The sequence below is a fragment of the Oncorhynchus keta genome, chromosome 10 (assembly GCF_023373465.1).
Source record: "Oncorhynchus keta strain PuntledgeMale-10-30-2019 chromosome 10, Oket_V2, whole genome shotgun sequence".
Lineage (NCBI taxonomy): Eukaryota > Metazoa > Chordata > Actinopteri > Salmoniformes > Salmonidae > Oncorhynchus > Oncorhynchus keta.
Window position 1 is genome coordinate 8,358,050 of NC_068430.1, and position 20,012 is coordinate 8,378,061.

The 20,012-nt window shown below is 36.8% G+C and overlaps 2 protein-coding genes across 2 annotated transcripts in view; one reads left to right on the plus strand and one right to left on the minus strand.

The window, feature by feature from the left end:
• myg1 (myg1 exonuclease) overlaps positions 1-1,737 on the minus strand; it is a 35,480-nt gene extending 33,743 nt beyond the window's left edge. The window contains exons 1-2 of the mRNA XM_052526401.1: positions 1,430-1,737; positions 854-966 (exon numbers count right to left, since the gene is read on the minus strand). Of these exons, the coding sequence (XP_052382361.1) occupies positions 854-966; positions 1,430-1,666 (350 nt within the window). The 5' untranslated portion in view covers positions 1,667-1,737. The remainder of the gene's footprint in view (positions 1-853; positions 967-1,429) is intronic.
• Positions 1,738-12,395: 10,658 nt separating this feature from the next.
• Positions 12,396-20,012, plus strand: part of LOC118380936 (mitogen-activated protein kinase kinase kinase 12-like) — a 109,732-nt gene continuing 102,115 nt past the window's right edge. The window contains exon 1 of the mRNA XM_052526404.1: positions 12,396-12,528. The gene's annotated coding sequence lies outside the window, so the exon portion shown is untranslated. The remainder of the gene's footprint in view (positions 12,529-20,012) is intronic.

The following is a 20,012-nucleotide window of genomic DNA, read 5'->3' on the forward strand; positions in this document are numbered from 1 at the left end:
AGGTAGCCGGGACTGGGGCAGGTAGCCGGGGCAGGTAGCCGGGGCAGGTATCCGGGACTGGGGCAGGTAGCCGGGGCCGGTAGCCGAGGCTGGGGCAGGTAGCCGGGGAAGGTAGCCGAGGCTGGGGCAGGTAGCCGGGAAGGTAGCCGAGGCTGGGGCAGGTAGTCGGGAAGGTAGCCGGGCCTGGGGCGGGTAGCCGGGGCAGGTAGCCGGGCCTGGGGGCGGGTAGCCGGGGCTGGGGCAGGTAGCCGGGGCAGGTAGCCGGGACTGGGGCAGGTAGCCGGGGCAGGTAGCCGGGACTGGGGCAGGTAGCCGGGGCAGGTAGCCGGGGCAGGTATCCGGGACTGGGGCAGGTAGCCGGGGCCGGTAGCCGAGGCTGGGGCAGGTAGCCGGGGAAGGTAGCCGAGGCTGGGGCAGGTAGCCGGGGAAGGTAGCCGAGGCTGGGGCAGGTAGTCGGGGAAGGTAGCCGGGCCTGGGGCGGGTAGCCGGGGCAGGTAGCCGGGGCTGGGGCGGGTAGCCGGGGCTGGGGCAGGTAGCCGGGACTGGGGCAGGTAGCCGGGACTGGGAGAGGTAGCCTAGTGGTTAGAGTGTTGGGCCAGTAACCGAAAGGTTGCTGGATCGAATTCCAGAGCTGACAAAGTAAAAGTCTGTCTTTCTGCCCCTGAACAAGGCAGTTAACCCACTGTTCCCTGGTAGGCCGTCATTGTAAATAAGAATATGTTCCTAACTGACTTGCCTAGTTAAATAAAACATTAATTTAAATAAACTCCCCCGTAAAGAAGACGCCTTCGTCCAATGATTTGTGTGTAACGCAATGGAACAGAGTCATGACCAAGGGCTAGTTCCACTGTACCTCTGATGATGGTCATAGAGATGCTTCTTGGGGTCAAACTCTCCTCCCACATCCACCACGATGTCACACTTGGCGAGCTCTGCAGGGTCCCGAGTTCTGACGATCTCAGCATCCTGAAAAAAATATGAAATTCAGCAGAAATGTCTAAAATATTATTAATGTCCAATACATTAGGTGCTGTGCAATCGTTCTATCTGAGCGTGCACGGTGCACCGGCCCCGAACCGGCGAGCTAAAAAGAATGCACCCACGAATATTCAGCGTCTTATCGTGGCGAGGGCGGACCATGTGGTTTAATGAAATTCAATCTGTTTCAACGTTATGCATTTGGGGCGTTATGCAATGCTGACCTGGCTGAGTTTATGCCATAAGTACAGTAGCTAGCTGGCTTTAGAATATACTAACGTTAACTAGCTGGCTTTAGAATATACTAACGTTAACTTGCTGGCTTTAGAATATACTAACGTTAACTTGCTCGCGAACTCTTGTCTTTGCCGGGGTGGAAGAAACGTTGAATCGTGCATTAATATTAACCATATAGTTTCCTGCAAAATAGGAACAAATAGATGTTATGCACCTTGTACTCCGGGAGCTGGTGAAGGAAGAAACAGGCTAGCACTTCATCACAATGAAATGTCCCGTTATGTGTTCCGATTCTTTTACCAGACATGTTTTCTGTGCAGAGTCGCTTGGGTTGGTGTGACATGTATCTTCTTTCTGCAACTGGTATACTGTCCCTGACCGGTATATTTCTATAAACACTAGTAAACACTGAAGTTCGGAAAGTGAATTTCAACAGGTTCGGTGCTAACATGAAGTTAGCTGCTACACACGCTGCTGAAGATAATGAGGCGGACTGTAATTTCAGACGGACTGGCGATATGCCGGATATGGCGTTTAGCTTCTTCTTCTTTGGAGTTTAACGGCGGTTGGCATCCAATATGTTGCACTATCGGCCCCAACTGGACTATAATATAAATCCATTGTACTTTGTGATGCAAAAGGGGAAAACAAAAGAGTCAAATATCGTATACCCAAATACTTCTCTGCAGCTGCCACCACAACATCTATTTGCTGTGATTTACATTCCTTTTCTGTGGTACAGTTGATAACCATTGCTATGAACGCTAAGAAGCCAACCTTACTGAAGCATATATCACTCGTTGGTCTATCCCTCTGTGCTGGTGTAACGGATGTGAAACGGCTAGCTTAGTTAGCGGTGCGCGCTAAATAGCGTTTCAATCGGTTACGTCACTTGCTCTGAGACCTTGAAGTAGTAGTTCCCCTTGCTCTGCAAGGGCCGCGTTTTGTGGAGCGATGGGTAACAATGCTTCGTGGGTGACTGTTGTTGATGTGTGCAGAGGGTCCCTGGTTCGCGCCCGGGTATGGGTGAGGGGACGGACGTAAAGTTAAAACTGTTAGACTGGCACAGATGTACTCCTCTCAGGATCCTCTCAGGATCCTTGACCCATCCTCCTCTGCTATCTTCCCTGCCTCAGCATACGACACCTTCTGCACTACTCTGAATCTAGACACCTCAACCTGCACCTCTCTCACCGGACATTTCTGATCCCCAGCAACATGGACACCCCTACAGTTGACACACACAACTGTATCCACCAAAACGACACAATCCTCTGTCCCATGCCCTCCTGCACACTCCCCACATCTTGGAATCTCCCTCCTACTCACGACTGCAACATGACCATCAACGTTGCACCTGAAACAGCGCGGTTGATTCTGCACAAAAGCTTTAGCAGGAAAACTGAGATACTAACATGACTTTGTCTGGTAGAGTCTCTGACTCAAAATTCAAAAAAGGACTGACAGTGTCTCCTCTGTTTCACCACCGTGTCTGAACGGTGGTCGTCACAAACGCCAGGAATATTCACCTTCAATCCCTCCGCCTCCACACTTAACGCTACCCCCATTTCTTTCATACAGCATATCTAAGCATCCAGTGTGGATTTTGTCCTGTTTCTGACATTCGTCACAGTTTATAGAGACAGGATGTTGACATTATATATATTTTTTAAGTTGCACTAAATTCACTGAAATTCTTATGTTGTCTATTGTGGACTTTATTCAGCCAACTGTAGTCATTCAGCTTTGACAGAGCTGTTCCATCTGTGCTCGAAAAAGGCAGAATGGGTTGTTTCCTCTTATCTATCGTTGGCTACTCTGATGAGTTCCCTTTGGTACAGATAATAACCATAAGCCTATATGAGTTGTATGTTAACATGTTTATAACCATCATTAGTCTATATGAGTTGTATGTTAACATGTTTATAACCATCATTAGTCTATATGAGTTGTATTGTATGTTAACATGTTTATAACCATCATTAGTCTATATGAGTTGTATGTTAACATGTTTATAACCATCATTAGTCTATATGAGTTGTATTGTATGTTAACATGTTTATAACCATCATTAGTCTATATGAGTTGTATGTCAACATGTTTATAACCATCATTAGTCTATATGAGTTGTATGTTAACATGTTTATAACCATCATTAGTCTATATGAGTTGTATTGTATGTTAACATGTTTATAACCATCATTAGTCTATATGAGTTGTATGTCAACATGTTTATAACCATCATTAGTCTATATGAGTTGTATGTTAACATGTTTATAACCATCATTAGTCTATATGAGTTGTATGTTAACATGTTTATAACCATCATTAGTCTATATGAGTTGTATGTTAACATGTTTATAACCATCATTAGTCTATATGAGTTGTATGTCAACATGTTTATAACCATCATTAGTCTATATGAGTTGTATGTTAACATGTTTATAACCATCATTAGTCTATATGAGTTGTATGTTAACATGTTTATAACCATCATTAGTCTATATGAGTTGTATGTCAACATGTTTATAACCATCATTAGTCTATATGAGTTGTATGTTAACATGTTTATAACCATCATTAGTCTATATGAGTTGTATGTTTATAACCATCACTATGTTTATGTTAACATGTTTATAACATCATTAGTCTATATGAGTTGTATTGTATGTTAACATGTTTATAACCATCATTAGTCTATATGAGTTGTATGTTAACATGTTTATAACCATCATTAGTCTATATGAGTTGTATGTTGTTTATAACCATCATTAGTCTATATGTTAACATGTTTATAACCATCATTAGTCTATATGAGTTGTATTGTATGTTAACATGTTTATAACCATCATTAGTCTATATGAGTTGTATGTGTATGTTAACATGTTTATAACCATCATTAGTCTATATGAGTTGTATGTCAACATGTTTATAACCATCATTAGTCTATATGAGTTGTATTGTATGTTAACATGTTTATAACCATCATTAGTCTATATTGTATGTTAACATGTTTATAACCATCATTAGTATGTTAAACATGTTTATAACCATCATTAGTCTATATGAGTTGTTTATATGTCTAACATGTTTATAACCATCATCTAGTTGTATGTTAACATGTTTATAACCATCATTAGTTGTATTGTATGTCAACATGTTTATAACCATCATTAGTCTATATGAGTTGTATGTTGTTTATACATCATTAGTTTATAACATGTTTATAACCATCATTAGTCTATATGAGTTGTATTGTATGTTAACATGTTTATAACCATCATTAGTCTATATGAGTTGTATTGTATGTTAACATGTTTATAACCATCAGTCTATATGAGTTGTATGTCAACATGTTTATAACCATCATTAGTCTATATGAGTTGTATTGTATGTTAACATGTTTATAACCATCATTAGTCTATATGAGTTGTATGTTAACATGTTTATAACCATCATTAACATGTTTATAACCATCATTAGTCTATATGAGTTGTATTGTATGTTAACATGTTTATAACCATCATTAGTCTATATGAGTTGTATGTATGTTAACATGTTTATAACCATCATTAGTCTATATGAGTTGTATTGTATGTTAACATGTTTATAACCATCATTAGTCTATATGAGTTGTATTGTATGTTAACATGTTTATAACCATCATTCTATATGTTGTATGTTAACATGTTTATAACCATCATTAGTCTATAGTTGTATTGTATGTTAACATGTTTATAACCATCATTAGTCTATATGAGTTGTATTGTATGTTAACATGTTTATAACCATCATTAGTCTATATGAGTTGTAGTTGTATTGTATGTTAACATGTTTATAACCATCATTAGTCTATATGAGTTGTATTGTATGTTAACATGTTTAACATTAGTTTATAATTGTTATCATTAGTCTATATGAGTTGTATTGTATGTTAACATGTTTATAACCATCATTAGTCTATATGAGTTGTATGTTAACATGTTTATAACCATCATTAGTCTATATGAGTTGTATTGTATGTTAACATGTTTATAACCATCATTAGTCTATATGAGTTGTATTGTATGTTAACATGTTTATAACCATCATTAGTCTATATGAGTTGTATTTAACATGTATGTCTAACATGTTTATAACCATCATTAGTCTATATGAGTTGTATGTTAACATGTTTATAACCATCATTAGTCTATATGAGTTGTATTGTATGTTAACATGTTTATAACCATCATTAGTCTATATGAGTTGTATTGTATGTTAACATGTTTATAACCATCATTAGTCTATATGAGTTGTATGTATGTTAACATGTTTATAACCATCATTAGTCTATATGAGTTGTATTGTATGTTAACATGTTTATAACCATCATTAGTCTATATGAGTTGTATTGTATGTTAACATGTTTATAACCATCATTAGTCTATATGAGTTGTATTGTATGTTAACATGTTTATAACCATCATTAGTCTATATGAGTTGTATGTCAACATGTTTATAACCATCATTAGTCTATATGAGTTGTATGTTAACATGTTTATAACCATCATTAGTCTATATGAGTTTATAACCATCATTAGTCTATATGAGTATGTTTATAACCATCATTAGTATGTTAACATGTTTATAACCATCATTAGTCTATATGAGTTGTATTGTTTATGTTAACATGTTTATAACCATCATTAGTCTATATGAGTTGTATTGTATGTTAACATGTTTATAACCATCATTAGTCTATATGAGTTGTATGTGTATGTCTAACATGTTTATAACCATCATTAGTCTATATGAGTTGTATGTCAACATGTTTATAACCATCATTAGTCTATATGAGTTGTATGTTAACATGTTTATAACCATCATTAGTCTATATTGTATGTTGTATTGTATGTTAACATGTTTATAACCATCATTAGTCTATATGAGTTGTATGTTAACATGTTTATAACCATCATTAGTCTATATGAGTTGTATGTCAACATGTTTATAACCATCATTAGTCTATATGAGTTGTATTGTATGTCAACATGTTTATAACCATCATTAGTCTATATGAGTTGTATGTTAACATGTTTATAACCATCATTAGTCTATATGAGTTGTATGTCAAACATGTTTATAACCATCATTAGTCTATATTGAGTTGTATGTATGTTAACATGTTTATAACCATCATTAGTCTATATGAGTTGTATTGTATGTCAACATGTTTATAACCATCATTAGTCTATATGAGTTGTATGTATGTTTATAACAACATGTTTATAACCATCATTAGTCTATATGAGTTGTATGTTAACATGTTTATAACCATCATTAGTCTATATGAGTTGTATTGTATGTCAACATGTTTATAACCATCATTAGTCTATATGAGTTGTATGTCAACATGTTTATAACCATCATTAGTCTATATGAGTTGTATTGTATGTCAACATGTTTATAACCATCATTAGTCTATATGAGTTGTATGTTAACATGTTTATAACCATCATTAGTCTATATGAGTTGTATTGTATGTCAACATGTTTATAACCATCATTAGTCTATATGAGTTGTATGTCAACATGTTTATAACCATCATTAGTCTATATGAGTTGTATTGTATGTCAACATGTTTATAACCATCATTAGTCTATATGAGTTGTATGTTTATAACCATCATTAGTCTATGTCAACATGTTTATAACCATCATTAGTCTATATGAGTTGTTTGTATGTTAACATGTTTATAACCATCATTAGTCTATATGAGTTGTATGTTAACATGTTTATAACCATCATTAGTCTATATGAGTTGTATGTCAACATGTTTATAACCATCATTAGTCTATATGAGTTGTATTGTATGTTAACATGTTTATAACCATCATTAGTCTATATGAGTTGTATTGTATGTTAACATGTTTATAACCATCATTAGTCTATATGAGTTGTATGTTAACATGTTTATAACCATCATTAGTCTATATGAGTTGTATGTCAACATGTTTATAACCATCATTAGTCTATATGAGTTGTATTGTATGTTAACATGTTTATAACCATCATTAGTCTATATGAGTTGTATGTCAACATGTTTATAACCATCATTAGTCTATATGAGTTGTATGTTAACATGTTTATAACCATCATTAGTCTATATGAGTTGTATGTCAACATGTTTATAACCATCATTAGTCTATATGAGTTGTATGTCAACATGTTTATAACCATCATTAGTCTATATGAGTTGTATTGTATGTCAACATGTTTATAACCATCATTAGTCTATATGAGTTGTATGTTAACATGTTTATAACCATCATTAGTCTATATGAGTTGTATGTTAACATGTTTATAACCATCATTAGTCTATATGAGTTGTATTGTATGTCAACATGTTTATAACCATCATTAGTCTATATGAGTTGTATTGTATGTTAACATGTTTATAACCATCATTAGTCTATATGAGTTGTATGTCAACATGTTTATAACCATCATTAGTCTATATGAGTTGTATGTCAACATGTTTATAACCATCATTAGTCTATATGAGTTGTATGTTAACATGTTTATAACCATCATTAGTCTATATGAGTTGTATGTTAACATGTTTATAACCATCATTAGTCTATATGAGTTGTATTGTATGTTAACATGTTTATAACCATCATTAGTCTATATGAGTTGTATGTTAACATGTTTATAACCTTTATTAGTCTATATGAGTTGTATGTCAACATGTTTATAACCATCATTAGTCTATATGAGTTGTATGTCAACATGTTTATAACCATCATTAGTCTATATGAGTTGTATGTTAACATGTTTATAACCATCATTAGTCTATATGAGTTGTATGTCAACATGTTTATAACCATCATTAGTCTATATGAGTTGTATGTTAACATGTTTATAACCATCATTAGTCTATATGAGTTGTATGTCAACATGTTTATAACCATCATTAGTCTATATGAGTTGTATTGTATGTCAACATGTTTATAACCATCATTAGTCTATATGAGTTGTATTGTATGTTAACATGTTTATAACCATCATTAGTCTATATGAGTTGTATTGTATGTTAACATGTTTATAACCATCATTAGTCTATATGAGTTGTATGTTAACATGTTTATAACCATCATTAGTCTATATGAGTTGTATTGTATGTTAACATGTTTATAACCATCATTAGTCTATATGAGTTGTATTGTATGTTAACATGTTTATAACCATCATTAGTCTATATGAGTTGTATTGTATGTTAACATGTTTATAACCATCATTAGTCTATATGAGTTTATAACCATCATTAGTCTATTGTTGTATGTTAACATGTTTATAACCATCATTAGTCTATATGAGTTGTATGTCAACATGTTTATAACCATCATTAGTCTATATGAGTTGTATGTTAACATGTTTATAACCATCATTAGTCTATATGAGTTGTATTGTTTATGTCAACATGTTTATAACCATCATTAGTCTATATGAGTTGTATTGTTTATGTTAACATGTTTATAACCATCATTAGTCTATATGAGTTGTATGTTAACATGTTTATAACCATCATTAGTCTATATGAGTTGTATGTTAACATGTTTATAACCATCATTAGTCTATATGAGTTGTATTGTATGTTAACATGTTTATAACCATCATTAGTCTATATGAGTTGTATTGTATGTTAACATGTTTATAACCATCATTAGTCTATATGAGTTGTATTGTATGTTAACATGTTTATAACCATCATTAGTCTATATGAGTTGTATGTTAACATGTTTATAACCATCATTAGTCTATATGAGTTGTATTGTATGTTAACATGTTTATAACCATCATTAGTCTATATGAGTTGTATGTCAACATGTTTATAACCATCATTAGTCTATATGAGTTGTATGTCAACATGTTTATAACCATCATTAGTCTATATGAGTTGTATGTTAACATGTTTATAACCATCATTAGTCTATATGAGTTGTATTGTTTATGTCAACATGTTTATGTTTATACCATCATTAGTCTATATGAGTTGTATGTCAACATGTTTATAACCATCATTAGTCTATATTGAGTTGTATGTTAACATGTTTATAACCATCATTAGTCTATATGAGTTGTATTGTATGTCAACATGTTTATAACCATCATTAGTCTATATGAGTTGTATTGTATGTTAACATGTTTATAACCATCATTAGTCTATATGAGTTGTATTGTTTATGTCAACATGTTTATAACCATCATTAGTCTATATGAGTTGTATGTTAACATGTTTATAACCATCATTAGTCTATATGAGTTGTATTGTTTATAACCATCATTAGTCAACATGTTTATAACCATCATTAGTCTATATGAGTTGTATGTTAACATGTTTATAACCATCATTAGTCTATATGAGTTGTATGTTGTTAACATGTTTATAACCATCATTAGTCTATATGAGTTGTATGTCAACATGTTTATAACCATCATTAGTCTATATGAGTTGTATTGTATGTTAACAACATGTTTATAACCATCATTAGTCTATATGAGTTGTATTGTATGTTAACATGTTTATAACCATCATTAGTCTATATGAGTTGTATTGTATGTTAACATGTTTATAACCATCATTAGTCTATATGAGTTGTATGTCAACATGTTTATAACCATCATTAGTCTATATGAGTTGTATGTCAACATGTTTATAACCATCATTAGTCTATATGAGTTGTAGTTGTATGTCAACATGTTTATAACCATCATTAGTCTATATGAGTTGTATGTTGTTTAAACATGTTTATAACCATCATTAGTCTATATGAGTTGTATTGTATGTCAATAACCATCATGTTTATAACCATCATTAGTCTATATGAGTTGTATTGTATGTTAACATGTTTATAACCATCATTAGTCTATATGAGTTGTATTGTATGTTAACATGTTTATAACCATCATTAGTCTATATGAGTTGTATGTCAACATGTTTATAACCATCATTAGTCTATATGAGTTGTATTGTATGTTAACATGTTTATAACCATCATTTTATAACCATCATCTATATGAGTTGTATTGTATGTCAACATGTTTATAACCATCATTAGTCTATATGAGTTGTATTGTATGTTAACATGTTTATAACCATCATTAGTCTATATGAGTTGTATGTTAACATGTTTATAACCATCATTAGTCTATATGAGTTGTATTGTATGTCAACATGTTTATAACCATCATTAGTCTATATGAGTTGTATTGTATGTTAACATGTTTATAACCATCATTAGTCTATATGAGTTGTATGTCAACATGTTTATAACCATCATTAGTCTATATGAGTTGTATTGTATGTCAACCATCATTAGTTTATAACCATAACCATCATTAGTCTATATGAGTTGTATGTCAACATGTTTATAACCATCATTAGTCTATATGAGTTGTATGTTAACATGTTTATAACCATCATTAGTCTATATGAGTTGTAGTTGTATGTCATGTTAACATGTTTATAACCATCATTAGTCTATAACCATCATGAGTTGTATGTCAACATGTTTATAACCATCATTAGTCTATATGAGTTGTATTGTATGTTAACATGTTTATAACCATCATTAGTCTATATGAGTTGTATTGTATGTTAACATGTTTATAACCATCATTAGTCTATATGAGTTGTATGTCAACATGTTTATAACCATCATTAGTCTATATGAGTTGTATGTTAACATGTTTATAACCATCATTAGTCTATATGAGTTGTATGTTAACATGTTTATAACCATCATTAGTCTATATGAGTTGTATGTTAACATGTTTATAACCATCATTAGTCTATATGAGTTGTATTGTATGTTAACATGTTTATAACCATCATTAGTCTATATGATGTTGTTTATAACCATCATTAGTCTATGTTAACATGTTTATAACCATCATTAGTCTATATGAGTTGTATGTTAACATGTTTATAACCATCATTAGTCTATATGAGTTGTATGTTAACATGTTTATAACCATCATTAGTCTATATGAGTTGTATGTCAACATGTTTATAACCATCATTAGTCTATATGAGTTGTATGTCAACATGTTTATAACCATCATTAGTCTATATGAGTTGTATGTTAACATGTTTATAACCATCATTAGTCTATATGAGTTGTATTGTATGTTAACATGTTTATAACCATCATTAGTCTATATGAGTTGTATGTTAACATGTTTATAACCATCATTAGTCTATATGAGTTGTATGTTAACATGTTTATAACCATCATTAGTCTATATGAGTTGTATGTCAACATGTTGCTGTGGATGCAGAGACTAAGATTACAGCGTAGGGTAGAAAAGTGCCCATGTACCACTGCCCTGGTCAAAGGTCAAAGGTGGTACACTATCTCGGTAAACAGGGTACCAGGTCAGACACAACCACTGTGTCAGCCTCAGTATTATGCTACTATCTAGGGGACGAGCAGTCCCAAGCCAAGATGCAATATTAAATCGGATATTGGTGGTTCATCCCCTCTGAGTCATTGAAGTTATGGAAATAAAAGCATTTGGACTGTTTGAGAAAGATAGAGGGAGAAAGAAAAAACGTATGAGCATCAGTTGTTTCGGACTAAAGAGGCGGGAATTTGTGAACGTTTGTAATGAGAAGGTCATTCATCATGAACAATGATTTGGCATGTTCTTGTCATCGTTTGACAGGTATGTAAAACTAGTGAAATATCGACACCTATTGGAGTGTGCACGTCATCGCGTCACTTCAATTCACAGAAATGCGTTCTGTCGTGCTATTGGTTTAGGATGCAGTTACGGATTCGCTCACGTGAGGTCAAAATAAAAACAACTACCTCTATACAAAATACATGTCTTTGGGGCAATTAATTAATGAATATAAACACATTTTTTTTAAATCCCTAATTCGAGCAACGTTGATGTTGGAAACAAACATGAATGAGAGAGATCATACAGGAGAGATCACTCAATCTGGTGTGCATGTGTATCCTATTTCAGCACCAGGAAGAGGGGACAGCTCCCTCCCCCACTCTCTCCCAGCTCTCCTTCACGAGCTCTCAGGTTTACAGCGATAACATAATTAGCCAGATGGGACCCCTCGCTCGTACACAGAGACTCAGATAGAACCAAAACGCACCAAGAGGGGGGGTACGCTACACTCAATGCTCCCGTCTTTAAACGCGTCTCAAACGGAGAACAGGATTTAGGACCTGCCCTGTCCTTTCATTGACGAACTCGTAATAAACACTCTAAGCAGTTCGCTACCGAGCCGTAGAACACAGACACACGGTAGGTTTCCTTATCCGTTATACGATTGCACAGGAAATGATCAGGGCGCGTGCCATGTACCTGTCTGTTCCTTGTGTGCTACCTTTGCCCTCATGACAGTTATTTGATCCATATGTTAATCATTGCATGGCTGATTTTAGGCGAAGGATATTTACTGATGGTTGACGGTATGTTGTTGTTTATTGTGTTTGTGTGTCACACTCAGAATTCTGTAGACTATTGATTTAGATATTTCAGTGGACCATGAATTGCAGCGACACGGGTCGATCCAATTTAGCATCGTTCTAAGACCCTCGTGATCACCCTCCCGTGCCAGTGCCTTACATGGAAATGGCACTTTAAAAAATAATAATATCTGACTAAAAATGAAATGTTTATATTCTAAGCTTTTTTTTAATGTAATTTTACCATGACAGTTTGGGGTGGCAGTAGGTATTCACATGCCAATTGTCAACAGTTGAAACGACAGTCAGTCAGTCACAGCATACAACACAGTATCTAGCCCAGTGCCTTTTGTAGCCTACACGCGGATTGTTGAAATTCAATACTCTATCCCTGCCACTTTTATTCTGGACAAAGGACAATGCACTGAGATGGCTCTCTCTGACCATTAATCCCCATGATAGGAGCCTAGTCTAATCATTTTGTTCTGCAGTATCACATTATACGGTTAGGGGGCGCTCTAGCGTCACTATAGCCAATGTCAGGCCCTACTGCATCGGCCGTATATCATCCACGTTATGATTTTTTCCCCCAAATGGCACCCTATCCTCTATGTAATGCATTACTTTTAACCAGAGGTCATGGCCAAAAAGTAATGCACTATATAGGAAAAGCTGCCATTTGGGACGGACCTGTTACGTTGGCAAGCCAAGACAAGGTTCTCCACCTCTCAGGATAATGAACTCGATATTTATTGATTGGGAGTTCCATTTTCTTGAGTGCTATAAACTATAGAGTTTCACTCGTTAGCCCTTCAAATCCTTAAAACCCTCCGCCGACAGACATCCCTGCCTGGCTGCCATCAGCGTGTTTTATGGTAATCAATTTGACATCCTGGCTTTTGGTAGTATTTTTCTTTTAATGCAAGTAGCATATTGAATCACTTTGCCCTTACAACAAGGGATCAGTATTGTTGTACTGGCTGCCTGAAGCACTGTAAACAATTATCCCTTTTTATGAACATGAAAGTGATAAGAAATCATTTTGATTTGTAATTGGGGTAGGCTCATTATGGAGAGTTATTGAAAATGTTCATCCAATTTTTATTGAGTTAACTGATTTGGGCCCAAATGTAAAACACTTTTTGGAAGCTTCAACGTTGTATCTTACATTTCAAGGCCATGGATAGAGAATGTTTTGTTATAGTACACTGGTCATTGGCAAAACTTTACTGCACTGCATGTTTGAGGTGTAAGACAATGGTATTAAGGGAATTATGCTGAAATTTCAGATCCAAATTCTTCTGCAGTGAGAGATTATACTATCACAGACTAGAGAACAACATTTATACAATCAACATTAAAGATTATCAGCGTGAGTACAGCGGATTGGCTGATGATTACATCATATCTCTAAGAACGTCTTTACTAAATGGTTTGTCTTCTGTCAGTCTGGCTTATGGATTTAACTATCTCATCTGTCTGGCCTTTATACCCAACAACTATCACTTTCCCCACGGGTCTCAAAACGTACCATCGCTTTTCCACTGGTCTCACTATCAAAACGTAGCATCGCTTTTCCACTGGTCTCACTATCAAAACGTAGCATCGCTTTTCCACTGGTCTCACTATCAAAACGTAGCATCGCTTTTCCACTGGTCTCACTATCAAAACGTAGCATCGCTTTTCCACTGGTCTCACTATCAAAACGTAGCATCGCTTTTCCACTGGTCTCACTATCAAAACGTAGCATCGCTTTTCCACTGGTCTCACTATCAAAACGTAGCATCGCTTTTCCACTGGTCTCACTATCAAAACGTAGCATCGCTTTTCCACTGGTCTCACTATCAAAACGTACCATTGCTTTTCCACTGGTCTCACTATCAAAACATAGCATCGCTTTTCCACTGGTCTCACTATCAAAACATAGCATCGCTTTTCCACTGGTCTCACTATCAAAACGTAGCATCGCTTTTCCACTGGTCTCACTATCAAAACATAGCATCGCTTTTCCACTGGTCTCACTATCAAAACGTAGCATCGCTTTTCCACTGGTCTCACTATCAAAACATAGCATCGCTTTTCCACTGGTCTCACTATCAAAACATAGCATCGCTTTTTACAAAACGTAGCATTGCTTTTCCACTGGTCTCACTATCAAAACGTAGCATTGCTTTTCCACTGGTCTCACTATCAAAACGTAGCATCGCTTTTCCACTGGTCTCACTATCAAAACGTAGCATTGCTTTTCCACTGGTCTCACTATCAAAACGTAGCATCGCTTTTCCACTGGTCTCACTATCAAAACGTAGCATTGCTTTTCCACTGGTCTCACTATCAAAACGTAGCATTGCTTTTCCACTGGTCTCACTATCAAAACGTAGCATCGCTTTTCCACTGGTCTCACTATCAAAACGTAGCATTGCTTTTCCACTGGTCTCACTATCAAAACATAGCATCGCTTTTTACAAAACGTAGCATCGCTTTTCCACTGGTCTCACTATCAAAACGTAGCATTGCTTTTCCACTGGTCTCACTATCAAAACGTAGCATTGCTTTTCCACTGGTCTCACTATCAAAACATAGCATCGCTTTTCCACTGGTCTCACTATCAAAACATAGCATCGCTTTTCCACTGGTCTCACTATCAAAACGTAGCATCGCTTTTCCACTGGTCTCACTATCAAAACGTAGCATCGCTTTTCCACTGGTCTCACTATCAAAACATAGCATCGCTTTTCCACTGGTCTCACTATCAAAACGTAGCATCGCTTTTCCACTGGTCTCACTATCAAAACATAGCATCGCTTTTCCACTGGTCTCACTATCAAAACATAGCATCGCTTTTTACAAAACGTAGCATCGCTTTTCCACTGGTCTCACTATCAAAACATAGCATCGCTTTTTACAAAACGTAGCATTGCTTTTCCACTGGTCTCACTATCAAAACATAGCATTGCTTTTCCACTGGTCTCACTATCAAAACATAGCATTGCTTTTCCACTGGTCTCACTATCAAAACGTAGCATCGCTTTTCCACTGGTCTCACTATCAAAACATAGCATCGCTTTTCCACTGGTCTCACTATCAAAACATAGCATCGCTTTTCCACTGGTCTCACTATCAAAACATAGCATCGCTTTTTACAAAACGTAGCATCGCTTTTCCACTGGTCTCACTATCAAAACATAGCATCGCTTTTTACAAAACGTAGCATCGCTTTTCCACTGGTCTCACTGTCAAAACGTAGCATCGCTTTTCCACTGGTCTCACTATCAAAACGTAGCATCGCTTTTTACAAAACGTAGCATCGCTTTTCCACTGGTCTCACTATCAAAACGTAGCATCGCTTTTCCACTGGTCTCACTATCAAAACGTAGCATCGCTTTTCCACTGGTCTCATTATCAAAACGTAGCATTGCTTTTCCACTGGTCTCACTATCAAAATGTAGCATTGCTTTTCCACTGGTCTCACTATCAAAACGTAGCATCGCTTTTCCACTGGTCTCACTATCAAAACGTAGCATTGCTTTTCCACTGGTCTCACTATCAAAACGTAGCATCGCTTTTCCACTGGTCTCACTATCAAAACGTAGCATTGCTTTTCCACTGGTCTCACTATCAAAACTTAGCATCGCTTTTCCACTGGTCTCACTATCAAAATGTAGCATTGCTTTTCCACTGGTCTCACTATCAAAACGTAGCATCGCTTTTCCACTGGTCTCACTATCAAAACATAGCATCGCTTTTTACAAAACGTAGCATCGCTTTTCCACTGGTCTCACTATCAAAACGTAGCATTGCTTTTCCACTGGTCTCACTATCAAAACGTAGCATCGCTTTTCCACTGGTCTCACTATCAAAACATAGCATCGCTTTTTACAAAACGTAGCATCGCTTTTCCACTGGTCTCACTATCAAAACGTAGCATCGCTTTTCCACTGGTCTCACTATCAAAACATAGCATTGCTTTTCCACTGGTCTCACTATCAAAACCGTAGCATTGCTTTTCCACTGGTCTCACTATCAAAACATAGGTCTCAGCATCGCTTTTCCACTGGTCTCACTATCAAAACGGAGCATCGCTTTTCCACTGGTCTCACTATCAAAACGTAGCATTAGTTTTCCACTGGTCTCACTATCAAAACGTAGCATTAGTTTTCCACTGGTCTCACTATCAAACCGTAGCATTGCTTTTCCACTGGTCTCACTATCAAAACGTAGCATCGCTTTTCCACTGGTCTCACTATCAAAACATAGCATCGCTTTTCCACTGGTCTCACTATCAAAACGTAGCATCGCTTTAGTGGGATGCTCTCACATCTTAAGCCTTGAAGTACAATTCTTCCCCAAAACACCCTTACTTCTTCCAAAATATACACTTACTTCTTCCCCAAAAAAACGTACTTCTTCCCAAAACAACTTACTTTTCCCCCCAAACACCCTTAAGTCTTGTCCAAAACATTCTTCCTCAAAACACCCTCACTTCTTCCCAAAACACCCCTACTTTTATCCAAAACACCCTTCTTCCCAAAACATCCCTAGTTTTTCCCAAAACACCCTTACCTTTCCATCAAACACCCTTCTGTCTTCCACAAAACACAATTACTTCTTCCCAAAACCCTATTGCTTCTTCCCAAAACACCCTTAATTCTCCCCCTAACACCCTTACAACGTCCCCAAAGCACCCTTATTTCACCCCCCCAAAAAACGTACCTCTTCCCCAAAACACCCTAACTTCTTCCCAAAACATCTATACTTATTGTCCCAAACACCGTTACTTCTTCCCAAAACACCCTTACAACTTCCTCAGAACACCATTACTTCTTCCCCAAAATACTTCTTCCTCTAATTACCCCTACATCTTCCTCACAGCACCCTTACTTCTTCCCCAAACACCCTTATGCCTTCCCCAAGACACCCTGTCTTCCCCAAAACACCCTGTCTTCCCCAAAACACCCTTGCTTCTTCCCAAAACACCTTAATTTCCTCCCCAAAACACCATGTCTTCCCCAAAACAGCCTGTCTTCCTCATAGCATCCTTATCACTTCCCAAATACACCCATTCTTCTTCCCAAAACCCCCTTACTTCTTCCCCAAAACAAACTTACTTTTTCAAAACATCATTACTACTAACCAAAAACAACCTTAATTCTTCCCAAACACCCTAACTTCTTCCCCAAAACAGCATTACCTCTTCCCAAAACACCCTTACTTCTTCGCCAAAGCACCTGTACTTTTTCCCAAAACACCCTTACCTCTTCCTGAAAACACCCTTACTACTTCCCCAAACAACCTTTCTTTTCCCCCAAAACACCACTACTTCTTCCCCAAAGCACATTACTTTTTACTCAAAACACCTTGTCTTCCTCGAAACAGTTTTACTTCTTACTCAGAATACCCTTACTTCTTCCCCAAAACACACTTACTTCTCACCAAAACCTCTTTAATTTTTCACCAAAACAACCTTACTTCCTCCCAAAACACCCTTACTTCTTCCCCAAAACACCCTTACTTCTTCCCCAAAACACCTTCACTTCATCCCCCAAACACCCTTCACTTCTTTCCCAAACACCCTTACTTCTTTACAAAACACCCTTACTTCTTCCCCAAAACACCTTCACTTCATCCCCCAAACACCCTTCACTTCTTTCCCAAAACACCCTTACTTCTTTACAAAACACTTTACTTTTCCCCCAAAACACCACTACTTCTTCCCCAAAGCACATTACTTTTGACTCAAAACATCTTATGTCTTCCTCGAAACAGTTGTACTTCTTCCCCAAACACCCTTACATCTTCCTCTAAACATCTCTACTTCTTCCTCAAAACATCTCTACTTCTTCCTCAAAACATCTCTTTTCCACTTCTTCCACAAATACACTCACTTCTTCCCAACACACCCTTACTGCTTCCCAAATAACCCTTCTTCCCAACACACCCTTACTGCTTCCCAAATAACCCTTCTTCCAACACACCCTTACTGCTTCCCCCAAATAACCCTTCTTCCCAACACACCCTTACTGCTTCCCAAATAACCCTTCTTCCCAACACACCCTTACTGCTTCCCAAATAACCCTTCTTCCCAACACACCCTTACTGCTTCCCAAATAACCCTTCTTCCCAACACACCCTTACTGCTTCCCAAATAACCCTTCTTCCCAACACACCCTTACTGCTTCCCAAATAACCCTTCTTCACAAAACATCCTTACTGCTTCCCAAATAACCCTTCTTCCCAACACACCCTTACTGCTTCCCAAATAACCCTTCTTCCCAACACACCCTTACTGCTTCCCAAATAACCCTTCTTCCCAACACACCCTTACTGCTTCCCAAATAACCCTTCTTCCCAAAACATCCTTACTTCTTCCCAAATAACCCTTCTTCCCAACACACCCTTACTGCTTCCCAAATAACCCTTCTTCCCAAAACATCCTTACTTCTTCCCAAATAACCCTTCTTCCCAAAACACCCTTACTGCTTCCCAAATAACCCTTCTTCCCAACACACCCTTACTGCTTCCCAAATAACCCTTCTTCCCAAAACATCCTTACTTCTTCCCAAATAACCCTTCTTCCCAACACACCCTTACTGCTTCCCAAATAACCCTTCTTCCCAAAACATCCTTACTTCTTCCCAAATAACCCTTCTTCCCAACACACCCTTACTTTCCCAAATAACCCTTCTTCCCAAAACATCCTTACTTCTTCCCAAATAACCCTTCTTCCCAAAACACCCTTACTGCTTCCCAAATAACCCTTCTTCCCAACACACCCTTACTGCTTCCCAAATAACCCTTCTTCCCAAAACATCCTTACTTCTTCCCAAATAACCCTTCTTCCCAACACACCCTTACTGCTTCCCAAATAACCCTTCTTCCCAAAACATCCTTACTGCTTCCCAAAAACCTTTGAATCAACACACCCTTACTGCTTCCCAAATAACCCTTCTTCCCAAAACATCCTTACTGCTTCCCAAATAACCCTTCTTCCCAAAACATCCTTACTGCTTCCCAAATAACCCTTCTTCCCAAAACATCCTTACTTCTTCCCAAATAACCCTTCTTCCCAACACACCCTTACTGCTTCCCAAATAACCCTTCTTCCCAAAACATCCTTACTTCTTCCCAAATAACCCTTCTTCCCAACACACCCTTACTGCTTCCCAAATAACCCTTCTTCCCAAAACATCCTTACTTCTTCCCAAATAACCCTTCTTCCCAAAACACCCTTACTGCTTCCCAAATAACCCTTCTTCCCAACACACCCTTACTGCTTCCCAAATAACCCTTCTTCCCAAAACATCCTTACTTCTTCCCAAA